Consider the following 24899-nt stretch of genomic DNA (forward strand, 5'->3'; position numbering starts at 1 on the left):
TGAACATGCATTCAAACAAAAAATAATGTCAAGTGTTTTTCTTTTCCTAATCTTGTTAGGATCTAAGTCACCTTTATTAAGGCTTTTCTTCCTTGGCATAGTCATTTAGCATCTTTGTCTTACAAGAAATTCATTTTATTCATGGAACCACTTTTAGTAACAGACGTGAATCTCTTAAATTTTTATTCTCAATACAGAATTCACTAACTTCATGCATTGTTGTAACTTAAACATTTAAGTTAAACATAACTTCTGGTTATTCAGATTAAAGGGCAGAAAAGAGACTAGGGGGTAAGGAAAAAGAGATTACATTTTAAAGAGCAGTGATAGACAAAGACAAAAAACTCTTAAGAAAATTTGTCCAACCTCTGAAAAATGAAAATTGATAGATATAATTGGTATTTAGAATAACAGAGAGTCTCTTTAAAAGGTACAAACCATCTAAACTATAATTTTAAAATGCCTTACCAAGTCAGGAAAATGGACTCCAGCACTTCAGAAATCTATTCAACAAGGACCTAAGCAAGAAATATTTCAGATTTACTAAAATTTCTGTTTGACACATGAATTTTCCCTCTAGAAGTTTTACCTTATAAACCATTAAAAACCCAGACCCCTATATCCAGTGAATGAAAAGGAAAATGGTCTAAAGATAAGCTTGCCTGATAACAGGAAAGCAGCATGAGATGACTCTTGATTTTTTTGTGTGTGTAGATTTCTAATTATTCATTTAAAACAAATTGATAATATATTATCAAACCCCTTTTTGGTGAACTTTAAAGTGTTATTCACCAAATACTCAAGAGTAAAGTTTTGCATAGCTTTTGGGAACATTGTTTATTGCCAAAGAACAGCATCCATAGTACAATATCCCTCCTCACATCACTTATAATTATATCCTTTTCCTCAAATTATCAATAATAATGCAAATCCTCAAAACTGGTCATATAAACCAAATTCCATTGAAACTATTCAAATACATATTTCCATTTAAGTGAACTATTCTACAATAATTCATCTTCCATTTCACTCTTCAAAATTAAAGGTTATATTGTGTTTGTATTTAAATTACTAGATTAATTCAAATTTCCATAGTAAGACTGTGAAACCTCCAATCATTTAAACATCATTTCAAGATTTAATCCAAAAAAGAAAAAGTGGTACCACATAGATACCAACAGTGTGGGGGGAAAATCCAGCAAAGACATGAATCTCTAAACTAGTATGTATGTAAAATGCAATAAAGTATCTTTGCTCCTTAATAACAAAATGCCAATTAGATTGTGATTATGGTATTTTTCACTATTTCTCTTCATATTTTCCTCACAGTTTAACCACATGTATATTGTATCCCCTTTAGCCACTGTAATAGCTGGAAACTTTCTACTGTTTTACTAGAGTACAAAAGCAATAGGAATAAGAAATTATTCCTCCAGGTAACATGGTTCATTATTTTTTGGTTTTCAAATAGTCATCTGTCACATAAAGGGAAGCCGCATAATCCCAGATGCAAGTTATATATATACATTTTTTATTATATATCATTATTATATTCACAAACTTATAAATATGTGTGTAAGAATTCCCAGAATTTCTCTCAAAGCACAATTCGATAACTATTAGTACAATAATAACTTAATAAGCAGAAATTAGTTCTAATACTTGGTATTGGTTTTGGTAACCTTATCAATATAGTTTATCACAGAATCAAAATACAAGTTTCCTATCTTATTAAATACATGAAAGAATACGTTAGTTTGCTAGCTTCCCAAACTAACTGTTTTAACCAAACAAAACATGTTTTTTATATTGGCATATCACACACTTGACTGATAAGGCAATATTTTTAACCCTAGGAAGAGAAAACAGGAGATTCAGTTTTGGGGAAATAGACGGCTTCTGTAAAAAGTCTCTCAATCAAAAAGCAGTGCTTTAATATAGATAATACAGCTTTTGGTGAGGTTTCTATGATATTTACCTTTTATCCCTGAAGCACAAGTGCTATATTAACATGTAGGATTTAGGGAAGGCAGGTTTCCTAGAGGCCTTTCCCAGCTGCAGAGGCTTTTCAATTTTTTATGTAACACATCATTTTAACAAAGGAGAAATAAAAACTGCCAGATTCTGTGAAAGTACATGAAAACGGGTCCATGTAACTCAGAACAAAATAGCTTTAAAAATTTGTGACACATGAAGATGATGATAATGGGTAATGAACACACCCAGTCTAACAACCCAAAAATGATCATTTTTTTACATAGATATCCAGGTAGAGTTAAATATGCTTAAGAAAACAAAACATGCTAGGAATAGGTAAGGATATACAATTTTTAAACTATGAAATTCTTCAAAGGCAAACAAACTCAATGCCTTGTGCAGGGACAAGCTCCACGTTTGTTTCTTTTTCCATGGAAATATAATTAAATGGCTCAATTAAAATTCAAATCATAACCAAATCTGAATGTCCAATAAAGTCTTTTCACTACCCTGTGGTCCTTTAATCATCTCTTTCACACTCCATTTGATATTTTATAGAAATTCTTTGGAATACTTATGTAGCCAACAGGTATATTTAAATTGTCTTCCTATCAAGGTTTCTGCAGAAAGGGGGGTATTCTGAGCTGGCACACTGAACAAAGCCTGGAGTGTAGCATGAACATGGAATTCGGACAGTCTGAGACAGTCTAGTCTCCTGGGGAGTCTGGCTGCGGAAAGTCTCCTGACTGAAGGGTTTGAATGCCAGCTTATTAACGATGGGAAGTAAGTGGAGGTCCTTGAGCAGAAAAGTAACAGAAGCAAAGTAATATTTTAGGAATACCAACATCAGAATTATCTGAAGGATAAATTGCAGGAAAGGAGACTAGAGATAAGAAAATAAGAAACAGATTATAATGCCCAATAGAAAAAAGTCTGCATGCATGGGATGGCAAAAAGAAAAAAAAAAATAGCAAAAGTCTGTATCGGTGATCGACTAAAACTAGGGAACAATGAAGCATCCCAGATGCTGCTGAAGTCTCAAAGGCTATGTGACCTGGGAAAACTGTGTTCCCTGCGTAGAAAATGAAGTCAGGAGCTGACGTGGAATAGGTGACAAGGGCAGCTTGACATGCTTGGCGCCTTGAGATTTCAGGCGAAGCCAACGCGAGAGCTTTAGAGGAAAATTAGCACTAAAAATACATTTGAGAGAGAAAATTATGTGCCAGTGTTAGTGGTTCACTACTAGAAGAGATGCTGAGGTGGAAGAACAGGAAGGCGCTCTCGAAATGCAGCGTAGGAAGCGGCAGTGATCACTGGGGAAGGGATGGGAGATGAAGGGAAGTGCAGAGAGGCCGCTGAGGACGGAGGACGTCATCTCAGGTTTCACCACGAGGTTGGCTTACATGACAATGGCAAGAAAAAGCAGCCTCAGAGATTACAGGTTATTTAGGGGAAAATGTATACTAAGGAAGCAGGTATTAAGTCTGGGAATGGAAAAAGGATGATAGTAATAAGGAAAGGTCCATGAAGATTTTCAAGAAAAGGAACTAAATCATAAATTTTTTTCTTCGATCAAAAGTGTCTTAAAAATTTTACTGATACCTAAAAAAAAAAAAAAATATATATATATATACACATACATATACCTGTTTTGTTACAGATTTTTTCTGATTTTTAAGTACAAAGTTTAGTTACTAGCCTCTAGAGATATATACCTTAATGCATGATTTAGCACCAGCTTTTCTTATCCTTTAGTTTCATACTCTAAGAAGCAAGATTTTTCAAAGTTATCTTTATCAATCTTCCTTGGAAAATCAAAGTATATATATTCATAAATAACCTCTTTAAAGGCACCACCCTAAAAAGATAAAATTTCAATTGCTGAAATAAGCAAAGCAATACATTCGTAGTTTAATAACTCACTATCATAATGAAGAGAAACTCAGTGCTCTGAAGACTATTATGTGACCTTAAAGGGGCTTTTATTCATTAAATTTGTTGAAGTAGTGACAGCGACTTGGGGCAAGCAGCTCTGGGTTTGAAACTCAAGTGGATTCCCAACACTAGGATTCCAACTCTTTTTACCAAGTAGTGCTCATCACAAAAAGAAGTCAAGGACAAGAGCCCAAATGGTAAAATCAATTTGGATGAGACAGTTAAACGGTTGAGACTGCAGCTGCCAACGGACACTCGCCTAGTTCCCTGCAAACATGGAAGATGCGAAGTTATAAGAGGCTCCACTGAAGATCAAGGAGATGAATCAACTGACTTCTCAGACCTCCTCTGGTTATTTGTAATCTTAAGATTTTCCAGATATTACTATTTATTCCCTTTTCTTAAAGGCAATTGTTTAGCCCTCTTCTGGTATATTTTTTTAAGGACAAGTACAAAAGAAAGGAAAGGATGAGTAGAGAGAATATGCGGCCACTGTTGTTAACTTAAGCATAAACACTGCTGGCTTAAGTTTTAAACAATTTTACATGTTATTTGTATGATCATTCAGCCACATCCAGTCCACTCCTCAGAGGTAAGAGTGCCTGGTGAGGGTTTTGTTCATGAACCTGCCTCACACTAGTATAATAAAGGATAACAAATATATACAGTCCCATCTCCTGATCACCCACCCCCTTAAAAAAAGAAGCCGGCACAGTGTAATTTGAAAAAGTACCATATTAAAACATAACTTGTAAGACAAAAACAAAAACAAAAAAGTCACTAACAAGGCAGAACGTCACATTACAGTAAAAAGTCCATGGATCAACCAGTACAGACCTGCCTAACAGGCATACACAAATAATACTCCCAGTTAGGAAAAGTTTAATTTAGTTTAACTAAAATCTCTTTGAAATAGAATAAGGTTTTGTAAATTACAGAGAGCCTATGACATATGTAATTAACCTTTATTTCCTTATTTATATACTTTATATTTACAGGTATGTAAGGAAAAAAATCCTAGAAAGTATTTTTAACAGAATATTATACAATTAATTAAAAGGAGGAGTCAGAATGGCACAAAGCGGCCTTAGACAGTTGTAATTAATATAGATGAAGAATCACAAAATGTTAGGTTTTATCATTTTCCAGTCTCTGCGTCTCATCTTGTCCCACTTGTCCTAGGTGAGATAAAAGTTTGCTATAGGCTTCCCTGTTCAAGAAAAAAGAAAAGGCAGACATTACATTTATTAAATTTTCTGCTTAAGTATTTACAAATTGAGACTTCCTGAATGTTTGTCTACACACTCACACACACACACACACACACACACACACACACACACACACACACACACACACACAATGTGATTCAAGTCCTTTGATTCCTTAATAAGCTTTGAGACATATGAGTGCTAAGCCCTCTGAAGCAATCTGTTTAGGAACTACGGGCCTATTTCCACAAGGGTTGTAACTCTTTTGAGAAAAATAAAACCCTTATTATCTATTTTTGACCAAAAACTGTATTATCTAACTTGGCCACTCACATCATTCACTGGATACACATGATATAGTTGACTCAGTCAATCAAGCATGTCCCTCAAAGGGCTGATCTGCCACCAGGGATTTTATACAAAGTAAGACACCTGAGGTCCCCTTCCCAATGAGGAACACTGAATGTGCTTCTAGCAATGACAGCACTGCTGAAATACATTGCTTCCCAAGGTGATCAGTTTGACAAGAACAATATGTGAATGGATGTGTCGACCATAGTACTGAAACATTTTTAAATTCAAAATAACACACAACATTTTGGGGAATGGGAAAATAAGCCATTTCTAAAAAACAAAATCTAGAGTTTATAATCATTGCCCAAAAACATGTAGTCAAGTATCAAATAATCAAACATACCTTTGTGTAATATTTCTGCCAAGGCCCCATTTCTGCTCTGAATCCTTCAGAAACTGAGTGAGGGTAGGAATCAAGTGGATAACAACCTGCTGGTTCAACGCTGCTACTATTTCTAAAATGTTGTAAATCTGATAATTGTATCTCATACCATAGTCCTGGATAAAACGCCTGAAAGTAAACCAAGTTAGTTATGATTACTTCAGGGGGAATTTCTTGGGCTGTATATGGCATGTGCCATTTACATCACAATCAGCTGTATCCTGAACACAAGGAAGATTATTTCATGTAAGAATATCTTAAGAATGTAGATTGCATCCAAAGACTACTTATAATAGTTAAAAATAAAGGACAGAAATGGCTTATTTCAGTGTGAGCCGTGACCAGAGTGACAGCATTGGGAGGAAAAGGGGAAAGCTGGGTTCCTAGGATGGAGAGAAAAGGAACAAATCTAGTCCCAGGGGTGATTCTGCTCTGCTCTGCATATTGAACTCTGGGAGGTAAGGAAGTGGAAGAGAAAGACAGGAAAAAATGAACTTAGTTTCCTGGGCATTTTTTAGTTTTTTATATCTCTGGATAAATCAAACAATATTTTTATGAGAAAAGCAAGTTATTTGTAACATTTTTATATTCCATAACTGAACAAGATCTTGGAGGCCTTTATAAATAAGAATTATAGATTTTAACATTAGTATTTCCACTCTCCCCCCCAACAAAATAAAAGCCAATTCGCTTAATATACTGTACGTAACAAATATGCACTCTTTGTTCATATAAAATCCTTTCTTTCCTTTTAGGGTTTTATAGTTTTTCACAAATCCACTATTTACTTCAAGTAATCACAATTTAAATAATCTGCAAAAAACCTGACGAGTGCCAATTAATTATGTAATGAGGAATAAAAAACCCGAGGAATCGAAGATCCAACAGGGAATCAATTATTAAACATGGTAGTGCTAGGCAGAGCTATGTATAATGAAGGCCAACTGGCAGAAACTGTGAGGAAGAAATACTTAAACACACTGCCCTCACAAAAGCACAAGACTCTAAAGGTGAGGCAGGAACAAACAGAAAATAGTCCTCAAGTTGCACTGTTATTCTTGTCAATGAACAACAACCAATCTACTCCTACCAAGTCTAGGCTTCACAAATGAAATACACTAGAGCTTTCTGGGTCTACAGTATCCAAATCAACAAGAAAGCCAGTGACATGTCCTTCCACACTGGATCCTGAGTAACATTAGCAGCTCTGAAGGCCTGTGTACTGGACACCATGACCCACTCACATTTCTCACTTTTTCCTCTTAAATACATGCAAAAATCTTCCTTACTAAATTCTCAGGCCTTTTTAAATCAACTATCTTTCTTCTTGGCACTTTAATTTTTTTAATAAAACAACACAATGGAACAAAACTACTGCCCCAAATACAATAACTGAAATACTATAAACAAGTAGTAACACATTATGTTTTGGATAATTAGTTATTTAAAAACCATATTGACTGTCAAATGCAACAGTCTCCTTGCCAGTTGGCATGTTTTCCAGTTACCTAAACACAGAAGTCAGCTGGGTGGCAGGTTCCTGTTCGGACCCCACTTGGCAGGCTTTTACCATGTACTGCAGGTTCTCTGTGGCCAGCCTCTTAACTAGGAGGAAAAATGGTAACATTACACTGTGTCTGAATTGACCACCTGGGTCCTCATTTTTATGAACATGCTTGATTTAGAAAAACATGCTGTTTTCTCAAAGTATTGACATGCTTTTTTTTAATCAAACTGAAATAGTTACAAATTTTTGATTTGTTCTAAAGTCTATCTCCTGTTCTATCTCCTTATCTCTCATTTTAAGAAAATATAAAAAGCCTGAGTCTGTTTTTATATTTATAATATGTCTTTTTCTTAGGAAAGAGCTATGTTCAAAAACACTATACTATCCTAGTCCTGCAAGTACTGCTATGCACTGAAAAGGCACGCTTTAATAATTCAGGTGATTTACAGAAAAGCAGATTGGTTATTTTTAATTCACCAGCATATTCTTTCCACTCACTAATAAATACATACATAGCAAATTAGAAACCACCAATTTACCTTCACTTAAATTTACTCATTTATCATACACACACACAACTATATGTGATGCTATCTTCCTATCAAAATACAGCACTTACAAAAAGAACATTTGTTTCTTTAAATATTTAACCAAATTCTTCAAAACTGTGCACTTATACATAAAAATGGGAATAAATATCAAGAATGTAGAAAATTCATGTTCCACATGCTATTAAAATTTTTTAATGTTGGTTTTGGTGCATTAAATTAAAGTAGCTGGAAAAAAAGTGCTTTCACTAAGAATAATTTCAGAAACTGTAATCCATGATAGCAGGAGCACAAAACATATAATATACCTGAACTTAAGTTTAATTCATAAGTATACGGTAATTTTTTCTATAGCATGAAGATAGTGAATAAAGTAGCTACAGCGTACTTGACTTTATTGAGCAAGTAACTTCTCATTTAGATACAATTCTAGAGGCAGTATAACTGTTTCTTAAAAGACATTTTCTTGAAAAACAACTCCCCAAAACTCTTCCAAGGAAAAGTATCAGAACAGGAAGAAATAGCCTTCATAGAGTATTAGAAAGCACTGTTTTTTAATTAATAGCCTTACTGAGGTATAATTCACATAGCATTAAAAAACCTAAGCTTTTCAAGTGTACAATTCATTGGTTTTTAGTATATTCACAGAGTTGTGAAGCCATAATCATTATTTCAGAACGATTTCATCACCTCCCCAAATATCCTTATACCCATTAGCTGTCACTCCCCCATTTTCTTCCTCCCCTGGCCCCTACCAACTACTAATCTACTTTCTGTATGAATTTGACTCTTCTGGAAATTGCACATAAATGGAATCACTTGACATGTGGCTGTCCGTGACTGCCTTCTCTTTATTTAGCATGTTTTAAGGTTCATCCCTGCTGTAGAATACATCAGTACCTCATTTCTTTTGATGTCCAAGTAATATTCCACAGTGTGGACATATCCTGCATTTTTTGTCCATTCATTAGTCAATGGACATTTGGGTTATTTCCATTTTTTGCTATTATGAATAACAATGCTATTGATACTGTTATATAGGATTTTTAAATACATATGTTTGCCACCTTTATTTCTTAACTGAACTGAGATTTTTAAAAAATAATGGATAATCTATTTTTTCAGCTTTTTAAAAATAGCAACAGCTTTATCATCATATAATTCACCTTTGCAATTTACCCATTTAACATGTTACAATTCAGTGGTTTTTAGTATATTCATGAAGTTTTGCATGCATCACAATTTTAGAATATTTTCCTTACTTTGAAAAGAAACCTGTACCATTTAACTATCATTCCCTGTCCTCTGATACTCCTAAGCAATTACTAATCTACTTTCTGTTTCTTCAGATTTAACTATTCTTGATATTTCACATGAACAGAATCATATAACATGGGCTTTTGTAACTGGCTTTTTTCACTGAGAATATTTTCAGGATTTATCCATGTGTGCATGGCATGCAGCAGTACTTCGTTCCTTCTTATGGCCAAATATTCCAGTGTATGTATATCCATTTCAAAAAAACATTTGTCAGTTGATGCGCAGTCTACCTTTTGGCCATTGGGAATAATACTTCTATAAACATTAAGTGCAAGTTTCTGTGTAGACATGTTTTCATTAATCTTGGACTACCATTCCCACATGTCCAACACCAGATGCCATGGTATATTTTTTCCCTACATACATGTGTAACAATAACAATATAATATATAACAGTAATAGTAGTATAACTTCATTCAGGTACCTGGACCCAATTCCAATGTGTATAAATATGTGGGAGGGGTCTTCCCACACATACTTACTCCAGGCGATTCTCAAACCCCAGCAGGGTGCTGGAGAACTCACTCACTTCTGATGCTATCTGCCCAGAAACAGCACCAGATTCCCAGGTTAAGGTCTCCGTCCTACAAAACTACCTTCCACTCCTCACTCCAATTGTCAGTCGCAAGCCCCAGGCAGTTCCCTGGGCTTCTGACCTGCGGGCTACAGATTGGGGGTTCCCACGACCTCCCCCTTAGGTTCGATTAATTTGCTAGAGTGGCTCACAGAGCTCAGGGAAACACTTAACGTTTACCAGTTTAATAAAGGGCATCATAAAGGATGTAAGTTAACAGCCAGATGAAGAGAGACACAGGGCAAGGTCCCAAATAAAGGAGCTTCTATCGTCGTGGAGCTTGGGGCCCGGCTCGGTGGCATGTGGAGGTGGTCTGGTGCCCCAAGCGTAGAAGCTCTCCCTGAATGAGAGGCAGGACCCAACAGAGCACAGCAGGCGAAGCACAGGGAGCAGGAGAGCAAAAGGCTTTTCTCATGGGTTTTGTGAGGGCTTCACTGCACAGTCATGACTGACTAAATTATAGGCCGTTGGCTGATTCAGCCTCCAGCCCCTGCCCTTGGGTGGGGGTCCAAAGTCTCTCATTAACACGACAAAACACCTGTTTCACCTTTAAGACTGCAGTGTTTTCAGGAACTGTGGATGAAAACCAAATATTCCTGGGAAGTATATATTTGGTCATATGAATGACCAAATATGTATTTCTTATAACTCATTCTATCACATGGACATATACATAGGAACAGCACTGCTAGGTTACATGGTAACCCTGTGTTTAACCACCTGAGGAACTACTAGACTGTTTTCCCAAGTGGCTCCACCATTTTACATACATTCCCAGTAGAAGTAAATGAGGGTCTGATTTCTCCACGTTCTCACCAGACCTTGTGCTTATCTGACTTCTTCATTATAACCAACCCAGTATGAAGTGGTGTCTCACTGTTGGTTTTGATTTGCATTTCCTTGATGACTAATCATGCAGAGCACTTTCTTCAGGTGCTTATTAGCCATTTGTTTGTATTCTTTGAAGAAATGTCTATTCAAATCCTTTGCCTAAGTTTTTCATTGATTTTTTACTAATGAGTTTTAACAGTGCTTTATATATTTTACAGACGTTTCCTATAATATAAGTTATTTGTAAATATTTTCTCCCATTGGGGAAAGTGGGTTGTCTTTTCACTTTTTTGAATGGCGTCCTTTGAAGCACAGAAGTTTTTAATTTTGATTAAGTCCAATTTTTTTCTCTTTTATGTCTCATGCTTTGGTGTCATAATTCATTGCCAAATCCAAGGTCGTGAAGATTTACTACTATGCTTTCTTCTAAGAGTTTATAGTTTGAGCCTGACATTTAGGTCTATGATCCACTTTAAGTAGCTTTTGGGTGTGGTGTGAAGTAAGGGTACAAGTTCATGCTCTGGCATTGCCTCTCCATTTGACCTAGCATTAGTTGTGGAAAAGACTATACCTCCCCTCAACTGAATCATCTGGGTACCCTTGTCAAAGAGAGTTAGTTGACCATAGACACACAGGTTTATTTCTAGACTCTCAATTCTATTCCACTGATCTATGTGCCTGCCTTACCCTGGTACCTCACTGTCTTGATTACTGTTGCTTTGTACTATGTTTGGAAATTGTAAAGTATGAATATTCCAACTTTGTTCCCTTTCAACTGTCTGGGCTATTCTGGGTCCCTTACAATTCCATATGAATTGTGGAATCAGACTGTCAATTTCTACAAAGAAGTCTGCTGGGATTCCAGTAAGAGATGCAAATGATTTTATACATCAATTTGGGGAGTGCCACCACCTTAATCATACTAACTCTTTCAATCCATGAAAAAGATATTTTTTCCATTTACTTAGCTATGCTCTAATTTCTTTCAATAATGTTTAATAGCTTTCAGATTATAAATTTGTATTTATCTTCTGTTAATGTTATTTCTGGATTTTTTGATGCTATTGTAATAGAATTATTTTCTTTATTCACTTTCAGATTGTTCTTTGAAAGTATATAACAATACAATTAATTTTTGTTTCCTGATTTTGTATCCTGCAACCCTGAACTTGTTTATTCTAGTGTTTTAGTCAGTTAGGATTTTCTATGACAAAACCACCCTGTCTGTAGATAGGGAAAGTTCCTTTTCAATCTAGATGTCTTTCATTTCTTTTTCTTGCCCTGACTAGAACTTCTAGTACAGTGTTGAATAAAAGTGGCAAGAGTGGACACCCTTGTCCTGTTCCTGACCTTAAGGGAAAAGCACCTAATCTTTCAACATCATCTACGATGTTAGCGGTAGGATTTTCATAAACGTACTTCGTCAGATTGAAGCAGATCCCCTTTAAACCAAGTTTGTCACTATGTAATACCCCTCTTTACCCTGATAATTCCACTTGTTTTGAAGTCTGCTTTGAGATTAATATAGCTACTACAGCTTTGTTTTGAGTTGTATTAGCTTTGAAAATACTTCTCCGTCCCTTTAATCTATTTGTGTCTTTATATTTAAAGTGTATTTCTTGTAGACGACATACATGGTTGTGCCTCATTTTTTTATCCACCTTGTCGCTTAACTGGTTTATTCAGACCATTCAGCTTTACAGTGATTATTGATATAGTTGCATTAATAGCTACCAAGTAAGTAAATTTTCAATTCATTACTTTCTTTTATATTTATTTTCTGTCTTCTCTGAGGGCTTTAACATTTTATGATTCCATTTTCTGTCTTCTCCTAGCACATCAAATATACTCCCTTAAAATTTCTGTTAGCAGCTGCCCAGACTACCTTGTAGTATGTTTACAACAGATCCAGTGACACTCTATTCCCTCATGGGTAGTGCAAATGCCTTTTAACAAAGCATTCCCAATTCCTTTCTCCTGCCCCTTAAAACTGCTGTCATGTATTTCATTTATCCGTAAGATATAGCCACCATGTACATCTTATCAGAGCTTCAGATTTACACCAAGTACACTGTTACTATTATTGTTTTGAACAAAAAGTAATCTATTAGATCAGTTAACACTGTAGAGAGAGGTAGATACAAAGAATCACAGCGGATCAGGACCAGAAGCCCACTGCTGGAGTTAATACTAGTAGAAATATATTTAAGCTGAATTTAACAAACCACTGCATGTTCAGTTTTGGGGAAGGGAGCCTGTCCTATGAGCTCAATTATCTGATGCATCTAAGAAGAATTGTTGTTTTTCAGTGTGTTCAGATTTTTTTCTTGTGAAGTTAAGAATGATGACTTCCAAGCTCTTTCCCATATTGAAGTAGAAACTAAAAATCTTCCATTACTGTTGAATAGTCTATTTCTCCCTTTATTTGTCTGTTTTTTGCTCCATGCATTTGCCTCCTATTAGGTGCACATCTGTTTATAGTGCATCCTGAGGGGTTGAGCCTTTCATCATTATTAAATGTCTCTATCCTAGTAACATTTTTTGCCTAAGTCTATTTAGTCTGCTATTAGTTTAGCCACTCCTGCTTTCTGTGGTTAGTTTGCACGATGTATCTTTTTCCATCCTTTTACTTTTGATCTTTGGATATGAAGTGTTTCCTGTGGAGAGAATATAGTTAGATCTTTTCTTTAAAAAAAAAATCCACTTTGATAATCTCTGCCTTTGACATGATTGCTCAATCCTTTCATGATTAATATTACTATTGATAGTTGGACTGAACACCATTTTATTTCTTATTTTCTAAATATCTTGTTTTTGTCCCTCTAATGACCGTTACTGTTTATTTTTACATTAAGTGAATATTTTTAAATATAGCATTTTAATTTCTGTAATGATTTTTCATCAGTTTGAAATTATTTCCTTTGAGGTTGTTCTAGGCTTGTCATGTACATCTTATCAGAGCTTCAGATTTACATCAATTTAATTCCAGTGAAATAAACATTACTTCTAAATGGCTCTCTTTCTTTCTCCCTTTTTTTGTGGTATTATTGTTACACTTTTCATCTATAAATGTTCCGAACAACAATACATACTTATTTTATATAATTTTATGTCTTTGAAAGCATAAGAAGAGGAAAAAGGAAAACAAATATACTAGTTTTTATTATATTAACCTTATTTATCTTTTCTGATTCTCTTCATTTGTTCCTGTGTATGTGAATTTACCACCTGGAGTCATTTCCTCAGCCCAAAACAACTTTGCTCCCACTACCTTCTTGGTACTATTAGTGGTAAATATATTGTATTTCTATGTTATAGACCCAAGAATACTTTAAATACATATAATGTATACAATTGCTTTTTCAATCAGTTAAGGGAATAAAGGTGGAGAAATATGTATTTAATGCTTTTATAATTACGTAATAACTTTTACTGGTGTATTTGTTTTTCCTGTCTGGAATCACTTAACTTTTACTATGAAGAATTTCCTTTTTTATAAGGCAAGTCTGCCAGCAACAAATTCTCTCTAGCTTTTAATTTCATCTTCTTTTTTAAGGTAGCTTTGCTGTATATAGGATTCTTGATTGACAGATTTTTTTCCTCTGATCACTGAGTGTTATCCCACTGTCTGCTGGCCTCCACTTATTCTGCTGAGAAACCAGCTGTTGCTCTTATGGGGTGAGCAATGAGTCATTTTTCTCTTGCTGTTTTCAAGATTTTCTCCTTGTCTGACTTTTAGCATATTTACTACGATTGTGTCTGTTTGTGGACCTTACTTGGAATTAACTGAGCTTCCTGAATGTACAGATTCATGTTAGTCAATACATTTGGAAATTATCAGCCATTATTTCTTCAAATATTCTTTCTGTTCCTTTCTGTCCTCTACAGGTACACTCATTATATGTATGATGGTGCATTTAAGTGTCCCACATTTCCCTAAAGCTCTGTTCATTTTTCTTCATTCTTTTTTGTTTTTCAGACTGATTAATCTCTAGCGATCTATCTTCAAGTTTGCTAATTCTCTCTTCTGCCAATTCAAATCCACCAATGAGCCACTCTAGTGAATTTTTCAATTCAGTTATTACACTTTTATCTGCAGAATTTCCCTCTGGTCCCAATTTTACAATTTGTCTCTTTACTAATATTCTCTATTTGATTTGACAATGCCATCACACCTTTCTTTATTTTATAAATCATGCAATTCTTGAGTTCTTTGAACGTATTTATAATGGCTACTTCAAAGTTTTTGTCTACTAAACCCAGTATCTGATTGCTTTTACTGATACTTTCTGCTGCCTGCTTTTTTTCCAGCGTATGGATCATACCTTCTGTTTCTTTGCATGTCTTGTAATTGTTTATTTTCATCGAAAACTGGGCATTTTTTATAGTGAAGCCTACTTGTCCCTTCTCCCCAACTCCTCAGGTGAATCCTTAGCACTAATCTTCAGATGGTCTAACCTTGGGTGTACCCACAGTCTCCACTGGAAGACAGTGGTTTTGACAAGGCTCTCTTTGTCCATTTCCCTGACCACACCCAGCTGTTAAGCTCCACTAATAGCTGGCCGATCATTGTTTTTGAGAATGCCATGGGGCATAACCGCTTTACAGACTGATCTAATCAAGTTCAGATCTTTTTAAAGGGATTTCTGAGGTCAGTGTTTGAGATCTGTTCTGCAAGGGCTCTTTCCAGCTATCTCTCCAATTCTTGCACTAAACTAGCTGACCTACAGATTAGCCTCTACAGACTTTTGCTTACCAAGTTTTAGTAGTTTTTCTTAAATAATTGTTTCCTATTTGCTAAGTATACACTTAGGACTATTTCCAGAGAATTTAAATGCTTTCTTTTAAGTAATTCTTCCTAGTTTTGCAGGGGAGCAGGTTGATAGACCTCCTTATTATCATGCCAAAAGTGGGAACTTCAAGCTCCCGTGTATACAGGTTTTTGAGCGGACATATGTATTAAATCCTTTTGGGCATGTATCTTAGTGTGGACATGCTGAGTCATATAGTAATACTATCTATGATTTTACAAATTATCCTTTTAAACACTGAAACTACAGGGAGAGTCAGAGAGAATTTTTCCTAATGCAAGCGCATAAATCTGTGTTTAAACATTGCTCCTTCAGCTTACAGAACCAGCAATGCAGAGACGGAGAATTTTGTATTCAATGTACATGTGTGATGCACTCGCTAGCTAGATATGAACAGCACAATTCACCTTAAAATCCCTGGTCTCCATGGTAAACATGACTATCACCAAAACAAGAGGCTACCTAACATTTCATCCTGTCTGCTCTGTCTCAACAAATTTTATATTGTACAACAGGCTTTCACTGAAATTAAAAGCTTGCACATGTTTTCAGTAAGAGCAAAATTTCTAAAGAAGGGTCTGGGGTCTTCAGTGAAGGGATGTCACTATCAACTAAGGGTGCGCTATATTAACACAATATAGTATTTTTCATAAAACCAAGCTTGGGAGCAGATGGGAACATCTTAAATATTAACATAAATATAGATTAAAACATGTATACGTTTTTTAGAACATTTCAAAGAGCTGTCCGAGCTTTCAGCTACCGCTTTGGGCTCTGCCTTCAGATTCTTGCGCACACACTGTACTCACTTCTCATGGCGGTCAGAGGTGCTCAGAAGCATGTGAGAAGCCCTGTCCTGGACAATCCCATGATAAAGACACACACACACACACCACATTATAAAGATATGCACACACACACACAGAGCATCCTATTTACATTAGAAACTCATTCAGGAGAGAATTATGGTTACTATTCTGCATATTCCCAATAAGCTTATTGAAGTATGCTACTCACAGTGGGGATTAAATAAATGGAATTTAAAGAGATCACTGGCAGTAAGGTTGATGAGACTGAAAACAAAAGGGATAGGATCAAAGGACCCTTACAGATTTGTCCAAGAAATCAGTTTAGCTACTCTAGGAGAAGCCTGAACAGAAGAAAGTACACTGACTCCTCTTTGCTTGGCATTTAACAAACTGCACTTAGCAAGACTAATCAGAGGAAGTAGCCCTTAAATAAACTATTTTTGGGGTAAAAAACAAAACTAAACCAAACTGGACAGAAACATATTAGTTTTAGACCATCTTATGCCCAACTTGATATATAGAACTGATATATACAAACTGATACAAAATGACCATATGCTTTTGTTGTATTAATTTAACTGAAAGGGAACACTAATTTCTAATTTTGTGGACAGAAAAGTATAACACAAACTCCAACTAACCTTGGGGCTCACTGACCAACACCAAGCACTTTAAGACACCAGGAAGGAGGGATTCGACCTCTGAAACATCGACGGTAGTTTCCTGGAAGAGCTGGAGGACGAAGGCCAGAGCGGATGTTAGGCGAGAAGCGGGCAAGGACCCTTTACATTCAAAGTAGGATTTCCTGAGGAGGGGGGGAAAAAGCAGAATTTTCCTTTTTCTTCTGCTTAAAATTTCAATAGAGCAGAATCATATGTTGTACATTTTAAAGACACTGGCAGATTTTACTCTCCAAATTAATAAAGTACAGTTTTTACAAAGTATGCACATTTTACCAGGCTATCCTCAAACATAAGATTTTAGAAGCGATGACTACAAATCCTTCTGATGTGCCCACGAAGGGCAAAGTAGAACACAGACACGAACTAAATTTAAGGTCACCTAGTCCTAAAATGAACTTAATCAAAATCCAAATGACAGTCTAAGTATTAATTTATTATTTTTTCCTTTTTAATGTAAGCCTGACCTACTCTATCAGCTCCTCAATGATGCAACATTTTCTCTAATGCCAAATTTGCACAAAGAACTCTTTCCTCACATTTATTTAGATAGGGATTTGGGAGGGGTCTTATTTTTCCAAATCAGTAAGTGGACTGTCCTAGAAATTAGCTTTCCATTCCATCAAAGAAGGAGAGGTAATCTGGATAAAATATCTTCTCTCACAGTACAACATAGTTTAGCATTGAAACTCAACAGAGATATTAAAGATAATTTATCTGACTCATTTTTGTATCTTTACTTTTCAGAACAAGCTTTGGTTTATAACAGGTGTTCAATGTACATTTGTTAAGTGAATAATTGAAAATAGGAACTGCTCAATTTTTAAAAAGTATACACAATGTGAAAAGTTGTCAAATACACCTAAATCTAAATCTAAGCTAGACATCCATATATATTTGCAAGGCAATAATAATTTGTCAAAATGAGGAACAGAAATCACAAAGGATGATCAACTCTATCAGAGCAGGAACTGTGTCTTCATCAGCATTTCTGATTCACACAGTGACTTCTAACAAGTATCACATATTAGAAGATTCATTCTTTGAGGGTAAGGGTTTTGCCTTTTTGTTCACCACTGAATTCCTAATGTTTAGAACAAACATTTCTTGGGTATCTACAGTGTGCTATGTACAAGTCTAAGAACAAGAATGTTAAGTTAAATAAACTATGGCCTCTGAAAGCAAGAGGCTCACCATCTAGTGGAAAAGTTGGACAAGGAAAAAGAAATTATAGTAACACGGTGTGACAGGTGCACTGAAAGATAAGCCTGGAATTGTCAGGAATTCAGAGGAAGGAGTCCTAAATAAGATGGGGAACTATGGAGGAAGGCAAAGAGAAAATCTCTATTTTTTTCCTTTGTAAGAAAAAGGAATTGTTACATTTTTGGGTTTTCAACTAGAAATAATGAGAAAAAAGTTGTCATGTAAATAGGAAAGTCAACTAAAGCAGCCAGGATTCTGAACACTGGAATTTAAAGCAGTTTTATAACCTTAAAAGATTTAATTTCACCTCAGCTCTTTTCATTTGCTTTGGACTAAAAGTACTTATACAATGTCTCGAACACAGTGTTAAGAGTACTACAATCTTACTGGGAATTCAGATACAAGTAAGGCAAAAATATCACAATTCTGTCAACTGAATCATACTCAGCATATCACTTCAGAAGGAGAGAAGCATTATGGCACACTGAGATATTAGGTGTAGATCTTAGAAAGTCTGGGCAGAATTTAGCCCAGAGAGATGGCATTTTAATGGAGAAAATGGTATGAACAAAGCTGTGATGTAGGGAAACGTAAAGCATTCTGGAGGGGCAATAACTAAACTGATCTCATTAGGATTTGTAAATGATGCCATATGCAGAACACTTGGAAAAGTTAAGTGACAGATCATGGAAAGCTAAGGAGTATGAAATTTATTCCACAGGCAAAAAAGAAGCGACTGAAGGTTTGTGGGCAGCTAAATGTCATAATGGAACAGTAATTTAGGAAAAGTAATCTGGGGCCATTATTTAGGCTACACTGGAAAAAAAGATTAGAGTTAGTGAAAGTAGGAGGCTCTGGCAACAGTCTAGGTAGCATGTGGTAAGGAAATAAGATAGGAAAAGAACGGAAGGAAACAACCATTTACCAAAGGGTGGCAAAGGAGAGGAACAAAGAATGCAAAGCTTCCAAACTAGTAACAAAATGCTAGGAACACAAAACAGCCAGAAACGAGAACAGATTTTAGACATGGAATTCTGTAATGAGAAGGGAAGGACAATATCAGATAATTAAAGGTATAGAAAAAATGACTATTCAGTCATTAAAAACATAGGGGAAAAAATTCTTTCTTTCTTAGAATAAAACAGAAAGTAAACTCTTGAACATCAGCATTAGTAATTTTTTTCTGGAAAGCAAAAATAAACAAATGAGACTACATCAAATGGAAAAACTTGCATGGTAAAGGAAACCATCAGCAAACTGAAAGGGCAACTTACTGTGTGGAAAAATATTATAAGCGATACACCTGATAAAGGGCTAATATCCAAAATATGTGAAGAATTCAAACAATTCAACACCAAAGAAACCAGATCTCTGATTAAAAAATGGGCAGAGGACCTGACTAGACATTTTTCCTAAGAAGACATACAGAGGGGTCACCAGACACATCAAAAGATGCTCAACATCACTAATTCCCACGGAAATGCAAATTAAAACCACAAGAGATATCACCTGACACCAGTCAGAATAGCCATATCCAAAATACAAGAAATAACAAGTGTTGGTGGGGATGTGGAGGAAAGGGAGCCCTCGTACACACCAGTGGAATTGCAAATTGGTACAGCCATATATATGGAAAGCAGTATGGAGGTTTCTCAAAAAGCTAAAAATAGATCTACCATATGACCCAGGAACTCCACCCTGGGAATATCCAAAAAGAAATCACTAATTCAAAGAGATACATGCACCCTTACATTTACTGCAGCATTTTTTTTTACAATAGTCAAGACAAGGAAAAAAATATAAATGTCCATTGATAGATGAATGGATAAAGAAGATGTGATGTATATATGGAATATTACTCGGCCATTAAAAAGAACGAAACCCTGCCATTTGTGACAACATGGATGGACCTAGATTATGCTAAGTGAAACAAACTAGGCAGAGAAAGACAAATAGCATAAATTTCACTTACATGTGGATTCCAGAAAACAAAACAAATGAATAAACTAATTAAAACAAATGGAGTCATAAACATAAAGAAATTAGTGAGAATGCTTGGTATCTTAATCTGGGCAATGGTTACATGAGTGTACACACAAGTTAGAATTCATCAAGCTGTGTACTAAGATTTGTGCATTTTACTGTGTGTACCTCATTAAAAAAATACTAGATAAGAATTATATTACTATGGCATATTAAAGGTTCAAAAACTAATAATATCTTATGAAGCTTAACACTCCATGAAAACAAAGAAAAGATAGTTTCTATTTTTGAATCTTCTTCTAACACTATAGTTAAAAGGTATGGCGTCCCATAGAAAACCCAGTAAGTTTCATTTATTTGTCTGCCTAATAATGACACTGAGTTATTAAGACAGAGAGTAGACTAACAAAATAGGACTGTCATATTACTTCCTTTTTCATATTAGCATTCATCTTTTCAATTAGTTATTATCATCTTTTATGAAATATAATTACTATATTTCATACAGTACCAAATACAGTTAATTTTTATACGATACAAACTAAGAACTATCTATATATATAGATACTTATCTATATATCTTTAGGACATACATAAGGAAAATATTAGCTATGTAAAAAACATACTCATAATTAAAGAGCATTGTCTTAGGCTGCCATGAGCAAAAGTCTTTTAGTAGATTCTTAGATAACGCTTCTCAGGGAAACAAAATTTGTCAACTACCAGTAACCTAAGGGTTGCCAATACTTTTAAGACACTTTGTTTCTTTTTCGTAGAGATTTGTAACTTGTGAGTACCAAGTATTTTTAATACTTAGGTGTGTACCTGATGACTTGTACAATACATTTCTTTAGAGATGACATCGGTGGAGCAGCGGCTGAGTTTCTCAGGGCCAAAAGAACTGGGTGTTGCCCAAGACCTAAAACATGTGGTGAAGCTGGAAGAAATCGCCCAATATACTGCTCAACAACATTTCCTAGCAACTGATTCAAATAGGTGTTTGGGTTTGGAGACTGACAACACACGATACACATGCCCTACAGGAGGAAAACAGAAGAAGAAATACTAAGAGGTGAAGTTAAAAATATATTCAGGGACTAACTTAATCCCCAGCATTAATATTCACATCAGAATTTGTAACTTATTACAATCAACAAGGACACTGTCCATCATGATCAAAAGATAATGTTTCTGAGAAGCTCAGGGAGTTGCTGGGCACGGGTGACAGCCATGCCGCGGTAACGGGCAAGCACGCTTGTCTCTAGGGCGTCGGAAGGAAGTTTGCTTCTTTCTCTCACTCAGAAAACTTGACTACCACGCTCACCACCTACACAAATGTGTAATTACTAAGTTATAAAATACATCTTAGGTCAGTTTTTTTTATGTTAAGGTACTGGTCATTTGTTTGAATAAGACTATAAAATTTATGCTAAAAATCTCCCACGTTAAGAAATGTGATTACATTTTTTTTTAAATTGACAAAAGGAGTAAAATTCAGAAGATTGAGACTTAGAATAATGACAAATAATTTTATGGTTTTGATGTCAGGCCCTGTGCCATGTGCTTTATATTTTTTATTCCATTTAATCATTCAAAAAAAAACCCACATTGATTTAGTATTATTGCGTCTTCAGTTTTACAGCTGAGACTAGTTTCAGTTAAGAGTTTCACCTAGATTATACAGAATTCACAATACCTTACTGCATATATGTTGACTCAATCAAGAGCCCAAACAAAGGGAGGGCATTTGTGTAGAAGTAAACAAAGTGCTTTCATATAGATTACAGTATTTGCTACTTACAATTAAACCAATACCCTGAGAAATAAAAATTTTTTTCTGCCACAGTTATTAAACATTGTACATTACTAAGTACAGATAACCACCAACCGAACAAATTGTGTTCTAAAAATTCATTTATAATTCGGTACTCTGTGATTCACAATGTGTTTTCCCAGAGACATAATTAGAAATGTTTGTCTCCATTTTAGCTAAAAATGGGTATTTCCCCACATAAACAGCATAGAGCTGCTAAAACACTAGCAATTAAGCAACAAAAATTGAAACAAACAATAGACACTTCTCTATCCTGCTTCTTCAAATCTTTAAGAAAAAGTGTATTAATTGAATCCAAAGATGAAGTAATAAATGGATACATTTTGAAGATTCTAAAGAAGAGAGCTGGGTATTTTAAAGATAATAAAAATTTTTACTCCAAGTCAATTTTGCCAAATGGATAATTCACCAAAATTTTCAATTTACCACTTAGCAAGTTTTTAAGAATTCTATTAAATGTACTACTTTGACTTAAGCAGGCCACACAGAACAAGCATTTCAGACTCCTGCTGACCACAGTTCCTCTCTTGGATCCTGCTGACCCATCTTCCCCTCTGCGGAATAGGCAGTACTTTACTTTTTTGCTAGTGGACACACTAAACTTTGTTTTAAATGATGCTATGAATACAAAATTACAATGCCAATTTAAAATGTCTTATAAATCATAAAAATTTGTTTAAAAATACCTGTATGTGGAGGACTGTTTATTATCGAATCAAAATACATTCTCTTCTTCTTTAGCTTTCTTTGCTGGACCCCAAATTAAGAGGCTCTTAGCTTCAGATACTAATGAACAACAAAGCATGCTTCCGGCCCCGTCCTTTCCCCAGAATGACAGATCAGTACTTCCAAGTGCCTACTGGACATCACTACCCAGATATTCCACACACCTCAAACTAAAGCCGTTCAGAAATCAGTTCTTACCTTCATCCCAACATCTTCAGACCTTCCCATTTCAGTTAGTGGCACCACTACCTGCAGAAGCTGCCAGTCTGCACTCTGGGAAATACTGTTTCTTTCTGTTGCTTCACAACACTCACTCAACAAGTCTTTCTGGTCAGAGCTCCTAAATGTTTCTGAAATCTGTTAAGAAGCTCTTTAGCCAATGCCTTTGTTTAAAACCTTCAGTTAACAAACTACGGCATCTCGAGTCTCTAATCTTAACCTCCACAACAACTTATCACAGATGTTGCCACCGAATCCCCTTTCTAAAATGTAAATGTCACCCGCACTGTGCTACTAAAAATCCATTAATAGTCCCCATGTAAAAGAACAAGTCCACTTGTTTTTCCTCAGTGTGTCATATTTTCTTAAAGCTCATGCTCGTTATCTGGTGCTCCCCTCTGATGGGAACAGTCCTTCAACTCCTACCCACTCTGCTCTTTCACACCTAACATCCTTTACAATGTCTTCTCTCACAACACCTCAACCCAATCTGGCAGACAGACAGACAAGTGAGGCCCCTAAGGAAAATACTGAGCACATTATAGTAAGTGTCTATGTTAGCTGACCTCCTTTCTCAACTTTAAGCCTCTTTAAGGTAGAGATTTTATATTTCCCATCTTTGTTTTCAGAACCAAACATAAGACAGTAACTACATTAGAGTTTGGAACAATTTGCAGTGCACATAACTGTGGAATTGCTATGTTGTACACTTGACACCAATATATACTGTATATAAACTACAATGAAAAAGACCAAACTTGTTCAATTTAAGTGCCACATGTGTAAAAGGTACATTGGGATTACAATGTATGGTTTTTAAATCTGCACTTAGTGAACTGTTTCAAAGCAAAATTTCAAAAAATATATATATATGTGTGTAAGCAGACACACTATACCTGGAGATACAAAGGAAGACTCTTCTGAATCGCAGTCAACATCGGCGCAGGTAGCTCTTTCTCTTGCTGTAATACTGTATGTGGCAACAGTAAACAATCTATGATCCGGAATAGTAATTTTTGGGCTTTCGAAGTAGCAAAGATCTGTGCCCATGATTTAACAAGAATTCCTGACAAAGAAGAGTAGTAAAAGCAGTTACGGTTATCTTCTAACCAAAAAAATCCTGGTTAGTCTTTCCACTAAAAAAACTTGTATTTAAAGCACACAGGACTAAGTTAAAGCAGGCAATAGGAAAAAACTGCATTAGGAGTCAAAAGATCTATATCAAGTCATGTTATTTCACTAAAGGGACAAATTTATCTCGGCATTCTGGGCTAGGAAAAACATACATTTCCTGAGCAACTGGCATTTAATACATATACACTTACACACACAATGGAGTCTGGCTGTACATCATGTGAATACATAGACTGAATGTTGCAATAACTGGATCTCCCTTTTTGCTTTGGCTGGTAGGAAACTCAGAGACAAATTAACAATCCTACTTTAAGAACATTGTAAGGTCATATATTATGCTTTTATGTGTATGTTCACTTTTCCCTAGGCTTCATCATGCTACTCCACATTTACTTTCTTGATACTGTTATCTTTACATTTTTATTGTAATTTTACAGGCTGTCTGAACTCAGTTTGCAATATAATTATAAATATATACCTATAAGATATAACTAAATTTAACTGTTAAACTAGGAAAAAAGGATCAGCTTTAACACCTTGAAACACATCACTTCCTTAAGCCTCAATTTCTTTAACTTTTACTATTAACAAACAGCGAGTTTAAATTTTGATTGTGAAAGAAAACAGACTTCTTTACTATATGAAATACAGTTTCCTTAATGCTGGAGTCTGTCAGTTGTTATATTTGATGAGAGTAAATCTTAACAAATGAGGACCCTTTATTTAATAAAGTAATTAAGAGCAGGTATATAACACCCACTAGAGTATATTATTGCTGTTGAGGACAACTTTACTGAAAAAAACAATGTAAAAGGAGATCGTTAAGCACGTAACCAAACAGCACATTGTGATTACAGTAGC

At 35.3% G+C, this 24899-nt stretch overlaps 1 protein-coding gene across 2 annotated transcripts in view; it reads right to left on the minus strand.

Annotated features, from left to right (window-relative positions):
• Positions 1–4512: 4512 nt before the first annotated feature.
• Positions 4513–24899, minus strand: part of MMS22L (MMS22 like, DNA repair protein) — a 113592-nt gene continuing 93205 nt past the window's right edge. For both annotated transcript variants that reach the window (XM_036890345.2, XM_036890344.2), the window contains exons 20-25: positions 23801–23970; positions 20951–21162; positions 16901–17064; positions 7368–7464; positions 5821–5988; positions 4513–5122 (exon numbers count right to left, since the gene is read on the minus strand). In XM_036890345.2, coding sequence (XP_036746240.2) covers positions 5041–5122; positions 5821–5988; positions 7368–7464; positions 16901–17064; positions 20951–21162; positions 23801–23970 — 893 coding nt within the window. In that variant the 3' untranslated portion in view covers positions 4513–5040. The remainder of the gene's footprint in view (positions 5123–5820; positions 5989–7367; positions 7465–16900; positions 17065–20950; positions 21163–23800; positions 23971–24899) is intronic.

This window comes from Manis pentadactyla, chromosome 12 (genome assembly GCF_030020395.1).
Source record: "Manis pentadactyla isolate mManPen7 chromosome 12, mManPen7.hap1, whole genome shotgun sequence".
Classification (NCBI taxonomy): Eukaryota; Metazoa; Chordata; class Mammalia; order Pholidota; family Manidae; genus Manis; species Manis pentadactyla.